Raw genomic sequence first — 20,816 nt, 5'->3', positions numbered from 1 at the left:
AGTTAAATTTATGACAGGTTTTGGATTTTTTTTTTCCTTTTTAGAATCAGTTTTTGTATCTCAAATTGTTCTAACTTAAATCCTAAACTTTTTATAATGTCTCAAATTTAATTTCTCAATTAAAATTTCATTAACTATGAGATGGAAAACTACACTCTCGTAATTTCACCACAAATGATGAGCAATCTCATAAATTATCAATATGTTTTTTTTCTTTGGTGTTTATGAGTTCTCGCTAGATTATACTTTTGAAAGTGTATTTTATTTCTTGTTTTTTTTAATATAAAACACGTGAAACTCAAATTGTAAAACTTTTTCTTTGTTTTGTTTATGCTTTATTTCCTCTGATGTGCTTCTTTATACTTTATTGTTGTCAATGTGTGATATATTTTCTTTTGTTTATGCTTTACAACTCGAGTTTAAGTTTTAAGGATACAACAATTACTAAATATTTTTCTATATAATATGTAAATTAAGGGCACTATATTCTTTATTTTTTCTTACATGTAAATTTAAATGAAGAGATTTTATTGACACAGAATCTACAACTTAAAAATTAGACTATAAATTTTTTTTTCCTCTCCTCTAATTGGAAAAAGCTGCCCACAAAAAGAATGATATACTTTCTATTTTGAACGATGTTTTGTGCTTTTTGTGAATATATCTAATGATTGACAAGTTGATTGATTTTTTTTTTTTTTTTCAAGAAAAGCTTGATTATGAACATTTTCATAAAATTTTATTTGTACGAAGCTGGTTTGTTTTAGTACATTATTATAATGTGTAGAAATTTGAGTATCTAATCTTTTTGTTTAAAAACATTAAATAAAACTTAAATCTTTTGATTTTGTTTTTTAATGAATTTAAATGTATGAACTTTCTTATAAAATGAATATGAATTGGACCTTTAGTGTCTTTTTTCGCAAGAAATGTGGGAAAGGGGCATGAACCCTTTTTTTTTTTTTTTTTTTTCTTTCTCTAGCTTAACTATCATTAATTTGATATTTTTTGTCTAAATTTTAACGAAATTTTAATTGAGGGATTAAATTTGAGTCATTTAAAAAGTTTAAGTTAAAAAAAGTTTTCAGTAAGACCTCTCATGAATTTAACTCGTAAATATATGCGATTTTTTTCCTATCATAAGAATGTTAAAATGGAGCATGTAAAAACATATTTAACCTTTTATAATAAAAGAGAAAACAACTAAAATAGCATATTTAAAATAGAACGTTCTTACCTTACATATAAAGAGAAAAAAATAAAATAAAATAAGCTACAAGGTAACTGGTTGACCTGCTAACTTTTTTTTTTCTTTTTTTTTTACCGATAGAATTTAAATGAGGTGATAGAGTACCATCAATTGCTATGTACATAAGATGTCATTCTCAAATTGAATTTAGCACGACTACACGAGACATGAAAAGGATTTGAACTGATTTGTGATAGAGCAAACCTATGGCCTCAATGCTAAACAGCAATAAAAAATTTCGTTCATTTTACCGATTCGAGTTTTTAATTTTAGGTTTCTACAGTAAAAAACTATAAAAAAATGTCACATTTAATTTTTTCTGCTATAATGAAAAACTCTCAGAAAATATCACATCTCAACTCAAATTAAAAACTCGAATCCACGAAGTGAACGAGGTAGTTTGGCTCTGTTCAATATAATATTCTTCGGTAACATCTACTATCACTAGCAGAGTCCTTCATTTATGTCGTCCTCTCACAATGTTGACATATAATGAAAAAGACATCATTTTTCGTCATTGGATATGGTTATTAGTACTTATCATCGATAGTTCCAGCGAACCCTATCGCTTTTTATAGTAAGGTATATCCTATCCCGCTGCATGATTCTACACAGCATATTAAGAAGAAAAAGTAATATTTCATACCATGACATAATAATCTAACTCAAAAGAACATAGGCTGTTTGGTTTACAAGTTTGAACTGTGGTGATTTGAACCTTTTTTTATTTAAATTGTAGAATTTAAACTTTAGTAATTTTACCTATTATGTAAACCAGAGTTCGGATATGCAAATAAATTATAATTTAAATTGAGAATAAAATCCAATTGTGTTTGAATTTAGTGTTAAAAACTGTCATTTAACTTCTATAACAAATTTTATAAAACCACGTGTTTTCAGCAAATTTTATAAAACCTCATATTGTAATGACATTTTAATATTACATATGCATAGGAATTTACTCCTCTCTTAATTATGAACACAGAAAAAAATCATCTTAATTAGAGTTGAAACAAAGAAATATGACATTTTTAAGAAATACAAGTATCAAATCCAAAAAAAAATTATGTTGACATTGTTTTTAACTATTTGGGTTGTTGAATTTAGGAGGGTCAATTCCAAAATCGGGACTTAAATTGTGGTTGTGGTTTGAATAGTCCTCTTTATTTTGGAACAAAACACTAAATTGAACTCTTAGGCACAATTTGAATTGGTCTTCCTAGTTTAAATAGTTGAACCAAACAACAACATACATGATACCCACCGAAAACAGTGGCTAAAGAAACTGACCAATTGATGTACCTTTGTCTTTCCCTCGGAATGTGGCAATGAGAGGGACACAATGGACAAACTTTTTCCGCTCTCGATCCACCCTGTTATTCTCTCATCATGTTGATTTTATATCACTAACTTCACTTATGAGCTTTCGAAGAGGAATTGCGCGGTTTCATAAAGAACTCAAAAAATAACTAGTCCAAGAAGAAAAGGGGGTAAATAAGTACATTGATCCTAACAGAATATAGTGCAGCTTTCTGCTTAACATAACACCGCAAAATTAGCCCTTGCATCGACCTAACTAGCATATCAACCCATAAAATGTCCAGTGGTTACGAAAACATTACACACACCTCATCGCCATACATTGTTCCGTCCCTCGTTACCCGAAAAGAACTATACATTTTAGCGGTACAAAGCAATATCAAATTCTGAGGTTAAGCAAAATACTAAATTTAAGATACATTGTAATTTGAAAATCATGCGGAGTCTTCAAATTATGGAGAGCGTCGATCTTGCTAATTCCCTACAATGTCACTGCAACAATCCTTCTGTCTGCACTTCCTAAGAGACTTCATCGAATGATAGCTTTTCCAGGATCAATCTCTCTTGCTTGGTATCTAGTTAATCAGGAGTTAAGAGTTGAGACTACGAGTTGTTTAGAAGAAAGTCATACAGGGCAAACATATCTAAATGCAACAACGTGAATAATAAACATAGACTAATATATACGGAAATTGGCAGGATACATTCCAGGTCTGGGTTTTCAGTGAAATTTGAGTGCAGAGCGTTCCCGACACTGTCTACAATTGCAGAGGTAGTCATGGATGATTCAATGCACAGAATGGCTGTAATAGCATCTAAGCGAGTGACCTCATTTCTGAACATTAATCTTGCATGCGCTGCGACATTCACAAAATCAAAATGTTATGGGGTGAAATGGGATTCTCTTTCCATTTTTTAAATCTGCATGAGGATAAGAAAATGGGTATTTGTTACATAATAGTTGTTCATTCAAGAAGGGGACATACCCTGAGCTAGGCGTATCAAACTTTCAAGCATGCGCACGGTTGTCCTAGCTGAATCACAATATACTTTGTGGTTAAGGAGCAATGATGGACTCAATAACTTGTATAGAAAAGAAATAATTAGTTGGAACCTGCATTCTGAGTTGCAGATCTTCTTTGGAGCTGATAATAACTCGAGATAACTGATTCAGCATCCTTTGTGAGGACTGGTCTGAAATTTTCTTTTACGTAGTGAATATACCTGCAAGATGTCATGAAAAGGATGAACTCATGTCTTTAAAAGCAGAAATGTAGAATGCATATGACATGGTTGACTCTCAAATTTGCGAAAGAACATTCTTTGTGATAAACCTACAAGAATACACCTCGAAAATTTTTTCCTGACACACACATAGAGAGCATATCCATTATGTTCTAAAGGTATCAAGGTAAATTTGTGTAGTTTTTGGAGGAAAAAAATATTTTTTCCTTATTCAACGATTGATAAAAAACTACTAGTATTTATAGGTAAGCATGACAACACCCCTGTCATTGAATCCCATAATTCTAGTAATAGATAAATCACTATCTTAATAGATAGACACTAAGTAAATTAAATAGAGATTTAGGATATCTCCTTATCTCTTTATTTAAAAAAACAAATAATCCTAACTAGATAACAATAACCGGAAGTTATCCTAATTTAAATTTCCTAATTCGACACCCCCCCTCAAGCTGGTGCATAAATATCTATCATGCCCAGCTTGGTAATGAGAAATTCATAGTTGGTTCTGAACAACCCCTTTGTAAGAATATCAGCTATTTGTTGTGATGTTAGAACAAACATCATACAAATAGTTCATGCTTCTATCTTCTCTTTTATGAAGTGCATGTCGATCTCAACGTGTTTTGTTCTATCATGTTGCACCGGGTTATGGGCAATAGTAATTGCAGCCTTGTTGTCACAGTATAACTTCATAGGCATCTCCATTGGTCTCTTTAATTCTTCAAGGATCTTTTTTAACCACAACATCTCACATACTCCATGAGCCATTGCCCGGTATTCAGCCTCTACGCTACTTCGTGCTACCACGTTTTGTTTTTTGCTTCTCCAAGTGACTAGATTTCCCCATACATAAGTACAGTACCTTGATGTAGATCTTCTGTCTATAACTGAGCCTGCCCAATCTGTATTTGTGTATGCTTCAATCGTCCTCTGCTCACTCTTCTTGAAGAAAAGTCCTTTCCCTGGAGTACTTTTCAAATATCTCAGAATTCGGTATACTGCCTCAAGGTGTTCCTCATATGGTGAGTGCATAAACTGACTTACCATACTAACTGCGAATGCAATATCCAGTCGGGTGTGAGATAGATAAATCAGTTTTCCCACCAACTTCTGGTACCGAGTTATATCTACAGGATTTCCATCTTTGGTATCTCCTAACTTCTGATTAGGATCCATTGGGGTATCGGCCAGTCTATACCCACTCATTCCGGTTTCTTTGAGAAGATCAAGAATGTATTTTCTCTGTGAGACAACAATACCCTTCTTTGCACGAGCCACTTCCATTCCAAAGAAGTATCTTAGAAACCCTAAGTCTTTAATCTCGAATTCTGAAGCCAGACTTTCCTTCAACCGATTCATTTCAGTAGCATTATCCCCAGTAAGAATAATATCGTCCACATACACTATCAAAACTGCAATCTTTCCATCATTGGAGTGCTTTATGAACATAGTATGATCACCGCGAGCTTGAACATAGCCTTGATTCTTTATGGATCGAGTGAATCGTTCGAACCAAGCCCTTGGAGATTGCTTGAGCCCGTAAAGTGATTTCTTCAACTTGCACACCTTGGATCCAAAGTGTTTGTCAAATCCAGGTGGTGGATCCATATACACTTCCTCCAATTCTCCATTTAGAAACGCATTCTTCACATCTAACTGTTGAAGCGGCCAGTCGAGGTTTGCTGCAATTGAAAGAAGTACCCTCACAGTTAACTTTGCCACTGGAGCGAAGGTCTCGAGATAATCAATGCCATAGGTTTGAGTTAAACCTTTGGCCACCAATGGCGCCTTATACCTTTCGAGAGATCCATCTGAATTATACTTGATGGTGAACACCCATTTGCACCCTATTGTTGTCTTACCTCTCGGCAGATCTATCACCTCCCATGTGTGATTTTTCTCAAGTGCCCTCATCTCTTCAGAAATAGCCTTCCTCCACTCAGGAACCTGTAAAGCTTCCTGTACACTATTTGGAATTTCCACAGAAGAGAGATGTGAAGTAAATGCAAGAAACGAAGGAGAAAGATTTTTATAAGATATATAGTTAGACATGGGATGTTTGGTACAAGACCATACACCCTTGCGAGTAGCAATAGGAACATTAAGATCATCAAAGGACTTGAGACTAGGATTAGAGTAGCAATAGGTTATTTTTGTTTCCTATTTTTTCTCCCACAAAGTCAGTTAGGATTTAGGGGTGTTAGGAGTTTGAAGTATATTTATTTCCATGTACTTTCAGCTTTATTTTCAATAAGAAGAATTGAGATTATTTCTTCTAAAACCTATAGTTTATTCAAGGAAGAAAAGACCACGAGAGGAGATAGAGCAAAACCATGAATCCAATCTGATTGCTAATAGTCCAGGTAACACATTTCATGAACTTCAGATAGATATTACTGTTAATAATGATCTTGATATTCCCATTGCATTAAGGAAAGGTGTGAGATTGTGTACTCAGCATCCAATCTACAATTTTGTTTCTTATGATGGCCTATCACCAAAATATCAGGCATTTGCTGCTAATCTCTCCAATGTTAAAATTCCAGAGTATTAGGAAAATCAGAATGGAGGCCTGCCATTGATTATTGCTCTAGAAAAGAATGGCACTCGGGAGCTTTCAAATTTAGCAGAAGGAAAACGACCAATGAGATGCAAGTGGATTTTTTCCGTTAAATTTAATCCACATGGAAGTGTAAATCACCACAAAGCAAGGCATGCTGCTAAAGGATTCACTCAGACCAACAGCATCGACTACCAAGAGACTTTTGCTTCAGTCGCCAAGCGTAATACTGTTTGGGTGTTGTTATCCTTGACAGCTAACTTAGATTGGCCTCTTCATTAATTAGACGTCAAAAATGCCTTCCTTAATGGTGAGTTGGAAGAGGAAGTGTACATGGAGATTCCACCTAGTTTTGAGACAGGAAGTAATGTCAACAAAGTCTGCAAGCTCTGAAAGTCTTTGTATGGACTCAAGCTATCTCTTAGAGCGTGGTTACATAGGTTCACAAAAGCAATCAAGCATTGGTGCTCTCAGGGTCAAACTGATCATAATTGTTCACAAAATTCTCTCTTAATGGGAAAATTGCCATTCTCATTGTTTATGTTGACGAGTTAGTTTGAAATATTTCCCAGGCATGGAGGTTGCTCATTTGAAAAAAGGTATTGTGGTTTCTCAATGCAAGCACATCTTAGACTTACTTAAAGAAACTGGATTGTTAGTATGCACGCCTGTAGACACTCCAATGGAATCTGTGAAAAATTGAGAAAGAACTAGAATATTTCTCATTGAATAATGAATAATGAAAATAAGTTTAAATAGGAGGAGATGCCCCAATCAATTCCTCAAAACAAGGAATTGATAAACTAAAACAATATCTCTAATCCTAGTAAAGATAATAAACAAGAAAGATAAATGAGAGGATCAGGTAAGTCATTATCCGAATCTCTTTATTTTTAGAAACCAAAAGACTAACTTAACCCTAGTAATTTAAACACCGAATCGCCACACTCCCACTCAAGCTAGGTTGTAGATGTTAAGTAATCCTAGCTTGGAGACAAGGTCTTCGAACGTCTTCCTAGGCAAGGCTTTAGTAAGGATGTCTGCAGTTTGCTGACTTGTAGGGACATGATGGAGTGATATGGTGTTGTTCTCGAGCTTTTCTTTAACGAAGTGTCGATCGATTTCCACATGCTTGGTTCTATCGTGGTGTACTGGCTTCTTGGCTATACTGACAGCTGATTGATTATCACATAACACCTTCATAGTTCCTGGAATAGGGATTCCCAGCTCGTAAAGTACTCGTTTAAACCAAATTCCCTCACAAATTCCGTGTGCAAGGGCTCTAAATTCTGCCTCTGCTGAGCTTCGAGACACCACCTGCTGTTTTTTGCTTCTCTAAGTAACTAAATTACCCCAAACATAAGTACAATATCCAGAGGTTGATCTTCGATCAGTTACAGACCCTGCCCAATCTGCATCAATAAATATTCTAACTTCCCTGTTTGTTGTTTTCTGGAAGTACAGACCCTGTCCTGGTCTCATTTTCAAGTATCTCAAAATCCTATACACCGCTTCCATATGTTCTTCTGTTAGACAGTTCATGAACTAGCTTACCATACTTACAGCAAAACTGATGTCTGGTCTGGTATGGGACAGATAAATAAGTTTTCCGACTAACCTTTGATATCTTCTTTCGTCAACGGACGCACTATCATCTTTGCTTCCCAATTTTGCCGTAAGGTCCATAGGGGTATAAGCCCTAGCATTCTTGTTTCTTTCAAGAGATCTAGTACATACTTCCGTTGAGAAACCGCAATACCCCTCTTGGATCAAGCTACTTCTATTCCTAGGAAATATTTTAGATTGCCCAAATCTTTGATCTCAAACTCCTTAGCTAGAAAGCTTTTGAGTTTTAGAATTTCTTCATCATGATCCCCAGTTAGGATGATGTCATCGACATACATGATAAGTATTGCTTTCTTCTTTGATGGTGATTGCTTAACAAACATGGTGTGATCCGTCTAGCATTGATTGTACCCAACCTTTTTTACTGCCTTAGTAAACCTATCGAACCATGCTCTTGGTGACTGCTTAAGTCCATATAAGGACTTCTTGAGTTTACATACCTTATTGGTATTAGTCGGAGTTCCAAGTCCAGGAGGAATTTCCATGTACACTTCTTCAAGATCCCCGTTGAGGAATGCATTCTTCACATAAGATTGTGTGAAACCCTTAGCAACCAGGCGAGCTTTATATATGTTGACACTCCAATCTGAATTATACTTGATAGTGAATATCCACTTACATCCTACAGGACGTTTTCTTGATGGTAATTCAGACATCACCCACGTTCCATTCTTCTCTAGGGCTCGGATTTCTTCCAAAATTGCCTCATTCCATTGTGGTATAAGAAGAGCCTCATGTATAGAATTAGGAACTTGTATTCTGTCCGGATTGCTAACAAAGGCACGGTGATTAGAGGACAATTTTCCATATGAAATAAAATTATAAATGGGGTGATTAGTACATAACCGTGTGCCTTTCCTCAAGGCTAAGGGTCTATCATCAATATCTTCATCAGGCTGATTATTAGGAGCAATTTCAAGACTAGTGTTACCTGGTGGGTTTTGCAAATCCAGACCCGGGTTAGATTCATGGCCGTGATGAGTTGGCTGCAGTGCTTTATCTTCTTGAGTCTTATTCCTCCTAGTATAGACACGTAACTCTTTAGTTTCTGCAGGCTGAGTTGGAGTGAAACTATGAGGGGCTTGAGTGTCATACTCGGGCTGGACTGGATTTGGAGTTTGAGTGTCAAACTCGATTTGTGTTTGGGCTGCTTGGGATGACTCGAGTGAATTTGTGTTATGGCCATCAGGTGACTCTAATGCATCAATATCCCAAAGCTGGTATTCTTGAGTAAAATTCTCCCCCTGAATATCAGTTTTGGGATAGAAGGGTTGAGTTTCAAAGAAAGAGACATCCATGGAGTTGTAGAATTTCGAGTAGTCAGAGAATAACACTTATACCCTTTTTGGTGTGACAAATATCCTAAAAATATGCATTTGAGAGCCTTAGGATCAAGCTTGCTTCGGTGTTGGGCATGAATATGGACAAACACTGAGCAACCGAATACTTTAGGAGGCAGAGTGATTAGGACACGGGTATTAGGAAAAAATTGAAGGACACGCTGTGGTGTTTGAAACTTCAAGACTCAGGAAGGCATTCTATTTATTAGGTAAGTGGCTGTTAAAACAGCCTCTCCCCGGAAATATTTTGGGACATGGGTAGTGAACATGAGAGAACAGGCAACCTCTAGAATGTGTCTGTTTTTCCTTTTTGCCACCCCGTTCTGTTGGGGTGTGTCAACACAAGAACTTTGGTGAATAATGCCCTGGCTCCCAAGATATTCTCCTAGATTTGTCTCAAAATATTCTTTTGCATTGTCAGTCTTCAACACTTGTATCTTTGTGGCAAATTGTGTCTGAATCATAAAATTGAAATTTTTAAAAATTTGCCCAACTTCAGATTTTTCTTTCATGAGAAACAACCAGGTGATTTTGGTATGATCATCAACAAAGGACACAAACCACCTTGTACCAGTAATGTTTTTTATTCTAGATGGCCCCCATACATCACTATGAATCATGGAAAAAGGATGAGATGCTTTGTATGGCTGAATATGGTAAGAATTACGAACATGTTTTGAGAATTGGCACACTTCACATTGAAACAACTTCGGATTTTTATTGATAAAGAAGGAAACAATTTTTCGATATGTAAAAAACTTGGATGACCTAAACGATAGTGCCATAACATGTTGCACTATCTTTATTAGTGTTTTCAACAGATACTAAGCCTACAGTATGAGTTTGTCTTCTAGGAGGTCTGTCAACTTTGAGAAGATAAAGTCCCGAGCTTACTCTAGCACTGCCAATCATCTTCCCCGAATCCAAAACCTGAAATTCACACAAATCCGAGGAGAATTTAGCAACACAATTAATTTCTTGAGAGAGCTTACTCACTGATAAAAGATTGCAGTCCAGATTAGGAACATGAAGTATTGTCTTCAACTCTAGGGTTTCTGAGAGAATAATAGACCCTGTTCCAGCCACTTTAGCGAGTGATCCATCAGCAATTTTTATTGTAAGATTGTCTTGACATGGTATGTAATGATGAAACATAGTTCTGTCTCCTGTCATGTGATCAGATGTCCCAAAGTCTACTATCCATGTGTCCTTATTTTCGGAATCAACAGAAAGAGCACTCAAGTAATTACCTTTGTGTGCCAAAGATCCGTTTCCAATGTTACCCTGAGCAGTTGCTGCTTGTAAGAACATCTTATGTAGGGTTTCAAGCTGTTCCTTGTTGAAAGGATTGGATTCCGAGGAAGTAGAATTTCCTTCTTCAACTGCAACATGATTTCCACGGCTATCTTTGTCCGTAGCTGGTCTTGAAGGTTTCCAATCTGCAGGTTTGCCATGTAGCTTCCAGCATGTCTCACGGATGTGTCTTGTTTTTCGGCAATGATCGCACCATGGTCTCCCCTTCTTCTGCCGATTGTCATAGCTGGTGTTCTGGGCTCCTCGAACAACTAGGGCAGATGAGTTATCTGTGATCGAAGCACTGATGGATGACTCCCCGAGCATCACCTTTTTCCCGCTTTCTTCTCTACGCACTTCAGAAAAAACTTCTCAGATGCTTGGTAGGGGTTTTGTCCCTAATATTCTTTCTCGAACTTCATCCAAGTTCTTGTTGAGTCCCATCAAGAACTTGAATATTCTCTTCTATTCCACGATTTCTCTGAATCTTTTTGCATCACCCGGACAGTCCCACTTAGAGTCCTCAAATACGTCTAATTGTTGCCAATTACGGGTGAGGATATTGTAGAATTGGGTGGCAGAAAGATCTCCTTGTCGAAAGTCATGGATTGTAGTTTCGATCTAAAAAATTACTGAGGTATTTTCCTTACTCGAGTAAAATTCTTTAGCCGCATCCCATATTTCATGTGCAGTGCTATAGAGCAAAAAATTCTCACCTATTTCGTTGGTCATTGAATTTATTAACCATGACATGACCATATTGTTCTCTATTTTTCAGAGTCTGAATGTGGGATCTCCTTCCTTTGGAGGGATGATCTCGCCTGTGAGATATTCGTCCTTCCCTTTTCCGCATATGTACATCATAATGGACTGCAACCATTGAAGATAATTGTTCCCATTCAGTTTGTGCCCTGTAATGGGAAGATGAACGCCTTCTGCAACGCCATAGGTGCTAGGGTTCGAGACTCCAGAGCCTGAAGTGACTTCGGATGATGACTCCTTCTGCCTCTCGGTGGCCATTCCGTATTTGGTCATCAGAGAGGGATTTTTGGAAGGCTCTGATACCATGTGAAAAATTGAGAAAGAACTAGAATATTTCTCATTGAATAATGAATAACGAAAATAAGTTTAAATGGGAGGAGATGCCCCAATCGATTCCTCAAAACAAGGAACTGATCAACTAAAACAATATCTCTAATCCTAGTAAAGATAATAAACAGGAAAAATAAATGAGAGGATCAGGTAAGTCATTATCCAAATTTTTTTTTTTAGAAACCAAAAGACTAACTTAACCCTAGTAATTTAAACACCGAATCTCCATAGAATCAAATTATAAAATTGGTTTCAAAGAGGATTGTCCCCCAATTGACACCGGAAGATACCAACAATTTGTGGGAAAGCTCATTTATCTCTCTCACACAAGGCCAGACATAAGTTATCTAGCTAGTGTTGTAAGTCAATTCATGAACAAGCCTAACGAGGAACATCTAGAAGCAGTTTATCGAATCCTTCGATACTTGAAAATGACTCCGAGTAAAGGAATATTCTTTCATAAAGGATCGAATAAGTTGAAGTCTACTCAGATGCAGATTAAGCGGGGTCAACTACAGATTGAAGATTAACCACTGGCTATTGCACCTATGTATGGGGAAACTTAGTTACTTGGTGTAGCAAGAAACAATCTGTTGTTGCCAGAAGCAGTGTTAAGGCACAATATGGGGCTCTAGCTCAAAGTATGTGTGGAGGAATATGGCTGAAGAGATTGCTTGGTGAATTAAGAATTTTGACAATAGAGCCAATGAAGGTGTTCTGTGACAATTTGGTTACAATTAGCATTGCTAAAAATATTGTTCATCATGACAAGACTAAACGTGTGGAGCTAGATCGTCATTTCATCAAAGAGAAAGCTGCAGAAGGGACACCAAACTTGGTTTACACTCCACATCTCCAAGTGGCTGATATCGTAATGAAAGCTCTTCCAAGAATAAAGTTTGAGGAATTAACTTCCAAGCTGGGAATGACTGGCATCTATTCCCCAGCTTGAGGGAGAGTGGCATTCCGAAGATTAGCTCCTAATGTTTAGGGATAAGATCTTGACTTTCTTACATTATATTGTTTCCTATTTTAAATAAAAAGATACTGGTGATTGTGCCCGAAATCTCTATGTTTTATTTTGTTCACATTTATTCCTTGATTTGAGGAATTATTTTGTAGCAGGAATTATGGAGAATCAATAACATACCTATTGTCATGCTTCTATATATTCTTGCTTTTTTCTGCCATAAATGATATCAGAAAATAAGAGTTTTCCTCTTTATAGTTCTTTAGAGACAATTTCAAAATATTGTGATATTCACATAAAATTTCTTTTTGCCGAGTACTAAATTACTGAAAGGTACTGCCAAAAAGTTAATTCCCAAACAAGAGATCAAACAAAATCCCTCAAGAAAAGCGGCCGGAGGGGGGTCCATAATTTTCAAGCCAGTGCACAATGTTGCAACAAATTATTTAGTCTCCTCTTTTCGTTTTTTTTCTTTTTTTCTTTTTTCTTTTTTTTTTTTTGCTGGAGAAGTCCTCATTATTATGCTAGTACAAAATCAAACTCCTACCATGACCAAAAAATACTCGTTGTTATATCACAGAGAATGAAATCTAACTTGTAATTCAATAAAATAAAACATAAATTGTCCTTTGGGGGGGGGGGGGGGATTTGTCACCTCTTGTAGCTTGCTTTCTTCAAATCTGGTTAGAGATTAGGGTCCTCTTAAATAGTTTCCTTTTGTCCTTTTGTGAGGCACATTTCTTCCCTTTTCCCTTTGTTTTCTCGTGTACATATTTTTCCATTATTAATTAATGTTAAAGTATTAAACTATTGTTGGCCCACCTCCTAACAGCTTAAGCTTTTGGGATGGATTGGTAACTAACATGGTATCAGAGCGGGAGGTCCTGAGTTCAAACCCCCGTAATTGCACTCTTTATCCCCATTTAAATTGTAATCATGTGTTGGGTCTTTAATATATTTCGGACTTAAATATTCACGTGTTGGGCTTTCCAATTAATTTACCCACACGATTACTCATTGTCCAGCCCACACGTGAGGGGGAGTGTTAAAGTATTAAACTATTGTTGGCCCACCTCCTAACAGCTTAAGCTTTTGGGATGGATTGGTAAACTAACAATTAATAAAAGTTCCTTGTTTAAAAAGAAACATAAAACTTTTTATTGGCAGAAGTCATATTATACCTGTTTACAGCTGTTAGAATCCCTAATTTATGTGGGATCAATCGGCTATCATCTTTTTGACTTTTTTGTCGCAGATTTTTTTGTCTGTAATTTACTCCGTGTCGCCTATCTACGTCATTTGTTCACTATAGTCGCCGTTGTTCAAAAACAGTAGTCGCCGCCCAGAGGTCAAAACTAAGAGTTAAAAAAAAAAAATGTCTAAAAAAAATGATTCAGCCTGCTGTTACTTTGTTGGTTCAAGCAACTACACTTTCCACTCTATGAATGTTGCTAGTCTTTCAAGTCAATCTTGGATCATAGACTCTAGAGCATCTAATCATATGACTGGTCATTCATCATATGACTGACCATTCAAACTTTTATACATTCTATATCCCTTGTTCAGGAAGGCAAAAGGTGAAAATAACAGATGGCTCGTTATCATCAGTTGTAGGAAGAGAGCGTATTCCTATATCAAAAAATCTCTTTCGCCTCTGTCTTACATGTTCCTAATCTTTCTTGTAATCTCCTTTCAATCCACAAGATTACCAAAGACCTTAATTGTGTTGCCATTTTTCTTTTCCCCAAATCACTGTGAATTTCAGGACTCGCGCTCGAGAAAGGTAATTGACATTAGAAAGGAGTTTCAAGGGCTTTACTACTTCGAGAGTGAATCTATTGGTTCAGGTAATCTGCTACATACACACTTCAGCTCTTCCATTAATTCTAATTAAGCAATTGATCTTTTGCACAAAAGATCAGGTCATCCAAATTTTCCATACCTAAAAAGAGTGTTTCCTGCATTATTCAAAAATAAAAATGTTGATAATTTTCAATGTGAGGTTCTCCAGTTATCCAAACACCATTAGGCTCATTTCCCAGCACAAATGCACAAAGAGTCAACCTTTTTCTCTCATACATAGTGATATTTGTGGACCTTCACGTGTTGATAATGATTTTAGGGCTAGGTGGTTCATCACCTTCATTGATGATCATATTCGTGTAAGCTCGGTCTATTTACTCAAACATAAATATGAAGCTGCAGACATTTAGACTCAATTTCAAGCCAACCATCAAATTCTTTGAACAGATTATAGGAGAGAATATTTTGCCTCAATCCTTGGGTCCTATTTGACAGGTCATGGAATGGAACTGTAGGTCATAGTTCTTGTGTTGATACACCCCAACAAAATGGGGTTGCTAAGAGAAAAAACACGCATCTTCTTGAGGTTGCTAGAGCCTTATTGTTTACCATGGGAGTACCCAAAAGTTTTTGGGGTGAAGCCATTCTTACTGCAACCCATCTTATCAATAGAATGCCATCAAGGATCTTGAATTTCAAAACACCACTTGACACTCCCAAAAATAAATATCCATTATCCAAACTTTTTAGTTCTCCTCCACCACCCAAAGGTTTTGGCTGTGTAGCATTTTTTCACATACATGATCATAAAAGAGGAAAATTGGATCCAAGGGCCCTTCGTTGTGTTTTCTTAGGTTATTCTCCGACTCAAAAGGGGTACAAGTGTTATCATCCTCCTACAAGAAAATTCTTCATCTCTATGGATGTCACCTTTTTGAAAACACTCCTTTCTTCACCAAAACTTCTCTTCAAAGGAAGAGTCAACGTGACAGACAACATGATGAAGATCCATTTTGGTCTCCTGTTATCAATTCATTGCCATTTCCCAATACCATTCATGAGTCATCTGTTGTTCCCAAGTCGTCTCCATCTATTGTTCCAATACCATTCATGAGTCGTCTGTTGTTCCCGAGGCGTCTCTATCTATTGAAACTTTCTCGTCATCTCTTGAGAATTGTCAACCCACGCCTCCTCTTTCTGTACCCTCTCACGTACCTCATGAATCTGTTACCTTTGAGGTTCCACAGCTTTCATCTCTAATTCCAACTCCATTCGAGTGTGTAAGAGATAGAGATAAAGAAGCAATAGTTTATTCAAGAAGGAACAAGACACAACCTCCTCAACAACACCAATTGCCTGAACCAAGCGCAAAGATTCTGGAGTAATTCTTCAGTTCCTAATATTTGTAGGCAACTTGACTTGACCAATCTTCCTGATCTTTCTGATGTTGATATCCCAATTGCTAATAGGAAAGGTGTTAGATCTTCTAATATGCACCCTATTTCAAGCAATGTCTCATATCAAAAAGTATCCCCAATTTCTAAAGCCTTTGTTGCTAATTTGTCTTCTTGTGAGCCTATCCCAAGTATCATACAGGAAGCCTTTTCTACTCCAAAATGGAAACATGCTATCTTTAAAGAAATGAGTGCGTTGATAAAGAATGATAGATGGGAACTTGTTGATCGTCCTTTAGGAAGGAGACCAGTAGGATGCAAATGGATGTTTACAGTGAAACACAATGCAAACGGGACAGTTGAAAGATAAAAAGCAAGACTTGCCGTAAAGGGATTTACGCAGACTTACGGTGTTGACTACCAAGAAACTTTTGCTCCAATTGCCAAGATGAATTCAACTTGATGAGAAGAATGCATTCTTGTATGGAGACTTAGCAAAAGAAGTGTATATGGAGCTAACACTAAATTCTGAAGATGTGTTTGGACAAGAAAAGGTGTGCAAGCTGAAGAAGTCCTTGTATGGACTAAAGCAATCGCCCAGAGCATGGTTCAAGAGGTTCACCAAGGCAATTGGTCGTTTTGAGAACACTCAGAGCCAAAGGGATCATACCTTGTTCTACAAACACACTAAAAATGGGAGCATCACAGTCTTGATTGTTTATTGTTACTGGAAATGATATTGGTGAAATGAAAAGACTAACGGAATGCTCACCAAAGAATTCGAGATCAAGGATTTAGGAATGTTAAGATAATTTTTTGGGTATCGAGGTTGCAAGATCAAAGGACGGGATATTTCTATCACAGAGAAAGTATGTCTTAGATCTTCTCAAAGAAATAGGAATGTTGGGTTGCAAGCCAGCAAAAACTCCAATTGATCCAAAATACAACTTAGAAAGTACAATGGAAATGTTGCAGTTGACAAAGGTCGAGATCAGAGATTGGTTGGTAAATTGATATACTTGTCTCATACTCAGACAGACATTAAGCAATTAGCGTAGTGAGTCAGTATATGCATTCTCCTTGCAAAGTCCATATGGAGGTTATTATGAAGATTCTACAGTACTTGAAAAGCTCGCCTGAAAAAGGACTACTGTTCTCAAAGAATCATCATCTCCAAATAGAAGCTTACACATATGCCAACTGGGCTGGTTCTGTGAGCGACAGAAGGTCCACATCTGGGTATTGTACTTTTATTGGAGGAAATTTGGTTACTTGGAGAAGTAGGAAGCAAAATGTCGTGGCTAGATCAAGTGCTGAAGCTGAGTTTAGAGCAACGGCACAAGGAATTTGTGAGTTGATATGGTTGAAGATTTTACTAAGTGAACTACGAGTTGTCACATAAGAAACAATGAAACTTTACTCTAATAATAAGGCTGCTATCAACATTGCTAACAATCGCGTACACCATGACAGAACCAAGCACGTTGAAATTGACAGATATTTTATCAAGGAGAAGATATTTAATCGAGAAGATTGAAAGTGGTGAAATTTGTATTACATTTGTCACAAGTGGAAATCAACTAGCTGATATCCTGACTAAAAGGATTGACTCGACCTATGTTTCTTTCATGCATTAGCAAGCTAGGTATGATGCATATTTTTCAACCATCTTGAGGGGGAGTGTTGGCAGATATCATATTAGTTGTTTACAACTGTTAGAATCCTTGAATATGTGGGATCAATGGGCTGTCATTTTTTTAATTTTTTTGTCTATGTACTCTTATTCATACGGCTATATATAACCTTGTAATATAGTTGAGAAAAGATACAATAAGATAAATAATTTCCTCACTCTTCAACGAATGACCTACTATGCCATTGTTATCTACGCCTGAATTGCACAAAAGTGAAAACCACAATGAATAGTCGTGGATCAAATGTTAGTCTCATACAAAGAATAGAAGTACATAAAACAGTGTTATTCCTGCAATAGTTTTACCTTCGAAGCATGTGAAATGGCCAGATGTTTGATAAGTCTTCTTTGCTCCCATCTTTTTCAGGTTCTCCCTGTAAATTATTTTGATACGCGATTCAGATTTGTATTCATCGAAGGCTTCATGGCAACAATAGGATGTCATTGAAAAGATCTTCGGAGTGAAGTACCTTGGAAAGAATGTGAGATGACACAACCCCATCCCATTCAGGATTTTTTGTGTCCAGAAGGACAAGGACTATATCAAATCTGCTTAATAAGGGACCAGAGAGTGTTGTATTAACAGATAGAGCTAGAAAAAAGAAAACAACAAAAAAGCAAATATTAGTCTCATTGGAATAGAAAGTAAACTGAATGAAACCAGCCAATTGACAGACAAATTAGAAAAGCATATTGATAAAATACCATAACTCTTTTCAAAAGGCCCTTCCACAAAATAGTGGGAAAATTAAAGTGCTCAACACAGAGTTAAAATTCTAATGGACTACATAAATAAACACAATTGACATTATCATTTGACAGAAGTAATACATTGATCGGGATCATAATGTCCCTTTGGATTTGTTGCACCAAATACAATTGTCCTCGTACTGAGAGTTGTCACAAGACCAGCCTGAAAACAAGGGAAGTCAAATGATTGGAAAATATATTAGAAGCAATCATCAAGAATCCTGTAAGACTTTAGACTTCTACAAACATGAATATGGAAAAGAGTAAGAAGCAGTCTGTCAAATTAAAAATGCATACTTGCTTTCTTTGATTTTTGTTCATTTTGGACCTCTTGTTCACTTTATTGTACTCGTTCTTTTATTAATAAAAGCTTGTTTCTCATTAAACAAATAAAATGCATACTCAGGCCTTTGCCACATCAATCACAGTGATCACTTGGTGATACAATCCATTTACAGAAAAACGAGACTTTACATGACCCATTTAATAGACACATATCAAGATGCACAAAAATGTTTGTAGGAGGAAGACATAGAGTGAGCATATGTATGAAGGAACCATAATAATACAAGTACTTGTATTCATTTACTTCTAATCAACTTTTTGATTCATGTACAAGCTTTTGGTAAAGATACATTGTTGATTTTTCTTTTCTTTTCTTTTTTTTTTTTTGATACGGTGTGGGGTTTATGGCTCCCACTTTACCCAAGAAATGAAACCGCAAGGATTCGAACCCTAGTGGACACAGGCGAACACTCATGCACCCAGCCTCTAGAGCTAACCTCAAGTGGTGTTGAATAAATTATACATAGAATACTTATAGCCCATCTGGTTTGCAGGTTTGAACCTCAAAACAAATATGAATGCTAAGAGCATGTAAAGTCTGTGAAGCTCCAATGTAGTGATTAAACTTCTTCTTTCCTCTATCCTGTGATGTAGTTTAGAATTCACGGAACATACAAATGTCCAGGAAGACATAGAAGCCACTGGACTATAGTGAAAGAAACAAAAGGTTATATATCTCAAATAAATTTATAAATACTCTGCCTTTATCTTGATTGCTCAGTTCGTATGCATTAAGTAACACTAAGTTTTAGCTCTGCAGACTGTTGTTAGAAATTAGCTATCATATCTCTTTTGAAACTTAGAAGACAAAATATAAAAATAAATAAAATAAAATAAAATTCTTACGCATGTATGAGAAAAAGACTGGATTTGAAATCTAAGCAAACCTGCATATCCTACAGATTAAAGGGGGATTAATCATGGAAGAAAACAAGAATTACTTTTTTGTTTCAATCAGAGGACTCCTTGTCCTCCTTGTTGGTGTTATTTGTAAATTTTTTTTTTCTAATTACGTATTGTTTCTTTTCAACAATGTGTGTTTGTGTGTGGGAAGAGAACAGATAAAGAAACAAACGGAGCACAAATAGAAGTCCTATTATATTTTGGTTGTGAATTTTAAACAATATCTGCAATAAATTATTCAAAATAAATCATAAGAGAATATTACCTTGGCAACACTTATAGTTTGCTGTTCCATTGCTTCATGTATCGTTGCTCTATCATGTTCTCTCATGCTGTCATAGAAGTAATATTAGCTTCGTACTGTAGCAAGAACAAAGGGAATCAACATTTTTTCAGGTGAAGAACAAAATAAAAATATAAATGAATTATTGCAGATTCCATAATTGCACTAGGGTGTGTGTCCATCTGATAGGACCCGTTAATGATAGGCTTGGGAAGTAGGCTTGGGAAGTAAGCTTGGGAAGTTAGCTTGGTTAATAGGCTGTTTGAGTATCATAGTAGAGGCTGTTCAAGCGTTACTGATTAGTAATAGTGGCCAGTAGTTTGTTAGAGGGGGATTAGTAGTATAAAAGGAGAATTAGCAACAGCTGTGGGAGGATGGTCAGAGTTACGGGAAATTGGGGGAACCCTTGGGTGAGTTGGTGGTCTCTTGAATACCACCATTGTTAGGGCTTGTAGGATTATATTCAAATTCATCAATCTTGATTCCACTTTTCAGTTCATTTTCTTTGTTTCTTTTAGAGCCTTGTCACTGTCCCTCTCCAGTTTTTATAAGTTTTTCTTAAAATTTTCAAAATGCTATATCTTTATAAGAACCATGGTACATGTATATATCTGTTTGTATCATACATTTAATAAGCTTTCCCCTTGAAACCTTACTGATGACAAATAACCAAATGCAACAGCTTAAAAGATAGTTGGCTAGAGTTAAAGGCGAAGCGACCTAAAAATAACTTTTGAAAGGACACGGCTGGAAGTTGAGGACATCATAAAGAAACAAATTAGAGAATTAGGCATTGGATACTGTCACTGTGAGACAATAATTCGCCACATAGCAAGTCCTACTTGAAATGACTTGCAACAGCAAAGACGATAAAATATTTCATGTAACAGAAGTAACAGTTGCACTTTAGTGAAGGTTGTTGCAAAAGAGAGTTATTCTGCTTCTAT

The 20,816-nt window shown here is 36.3% G+C and overlaps 1 protein-coding gene across 1 annotated transcript; it reads right to left on the bottom strand.

The window, feature by feature from the left end:
• Positions 1-3,052: 3,052 nt before the first annotated feature.
• LOC21400178 (probable DNA helicase MCM9) lies at positions 3,053-19,856 on the bottom strand. The gene is made up of 9 exons (XM_024164127.1): positions 19,852-19,856; positions 19,530-19,579; positions 18,420-18,501; positions 18,059-18,180; positions 17,895-17,962; positions 3,684-3,793; positions 3,556-3,603; positions 3,274-3,426; positions 3,053-3,144 (listed from the first exon to the last, which is right to left on the bottom strand). Exons 5-9 carry the CDS (start codon positions 17,903-17,905, stop codon positions 3,089-3,091), a joined length of 378 nt encoding a protein of 125 aa, XP_024019895.1. The 5' UTR covers positions 17,906-17,962; positions 18,059-18,180; positions 18,420-18,501; positions 19,530-19,579; positions 19,852-19,856; the 3' UTR covers positions 3,053-3,088.
• Between the last annotated feature and the right edge of the window lie 960 nt (positions 19,857-20,816).

The sequence above is a fragment of the Morus notabilis genome, unplaced genomic scaffold (assembly GCF_000414095.1).
Source record: "Morus notabilis unplaced genomic scaffold, ASM41409v2 Scaffold1219, whole genome shotgun sequence".
Classification (NCBI taxonomy): domain Eukaryota; kingdom Viridiplantae; phylum Streptophyta; class Magnoliopsida; order Rosales; family Moraceae; genus Morus; species Morus notabilis.
Note: the sequence above shows the minus strand (reverse complement) of the source record. Positions and strands in the feature narration are given on the sequence as shown.

What these genes read in the sequence shown, in the direction of transcription:
- LOC21400178 (XM_024164127.1), bottom strand. An exon ending in ATCTGCAACTCAGAATGCAG is followed by an intron (nt 3,604 to 3,683) that starts GTTCCAACTAAT and finishes ATTGTGATTCAG; the next exon opens with CTAGGACAACCGTGCGCATG. An exon ending in TGAAAACCCAGACCTGGAAT is followed by an intron (nt 3,145 to 3,273) that starts GTATCCTGCCAA and finishes CTGATTAACTAG; the next exon opens with ATACCAAGCAAGAGAGATTG.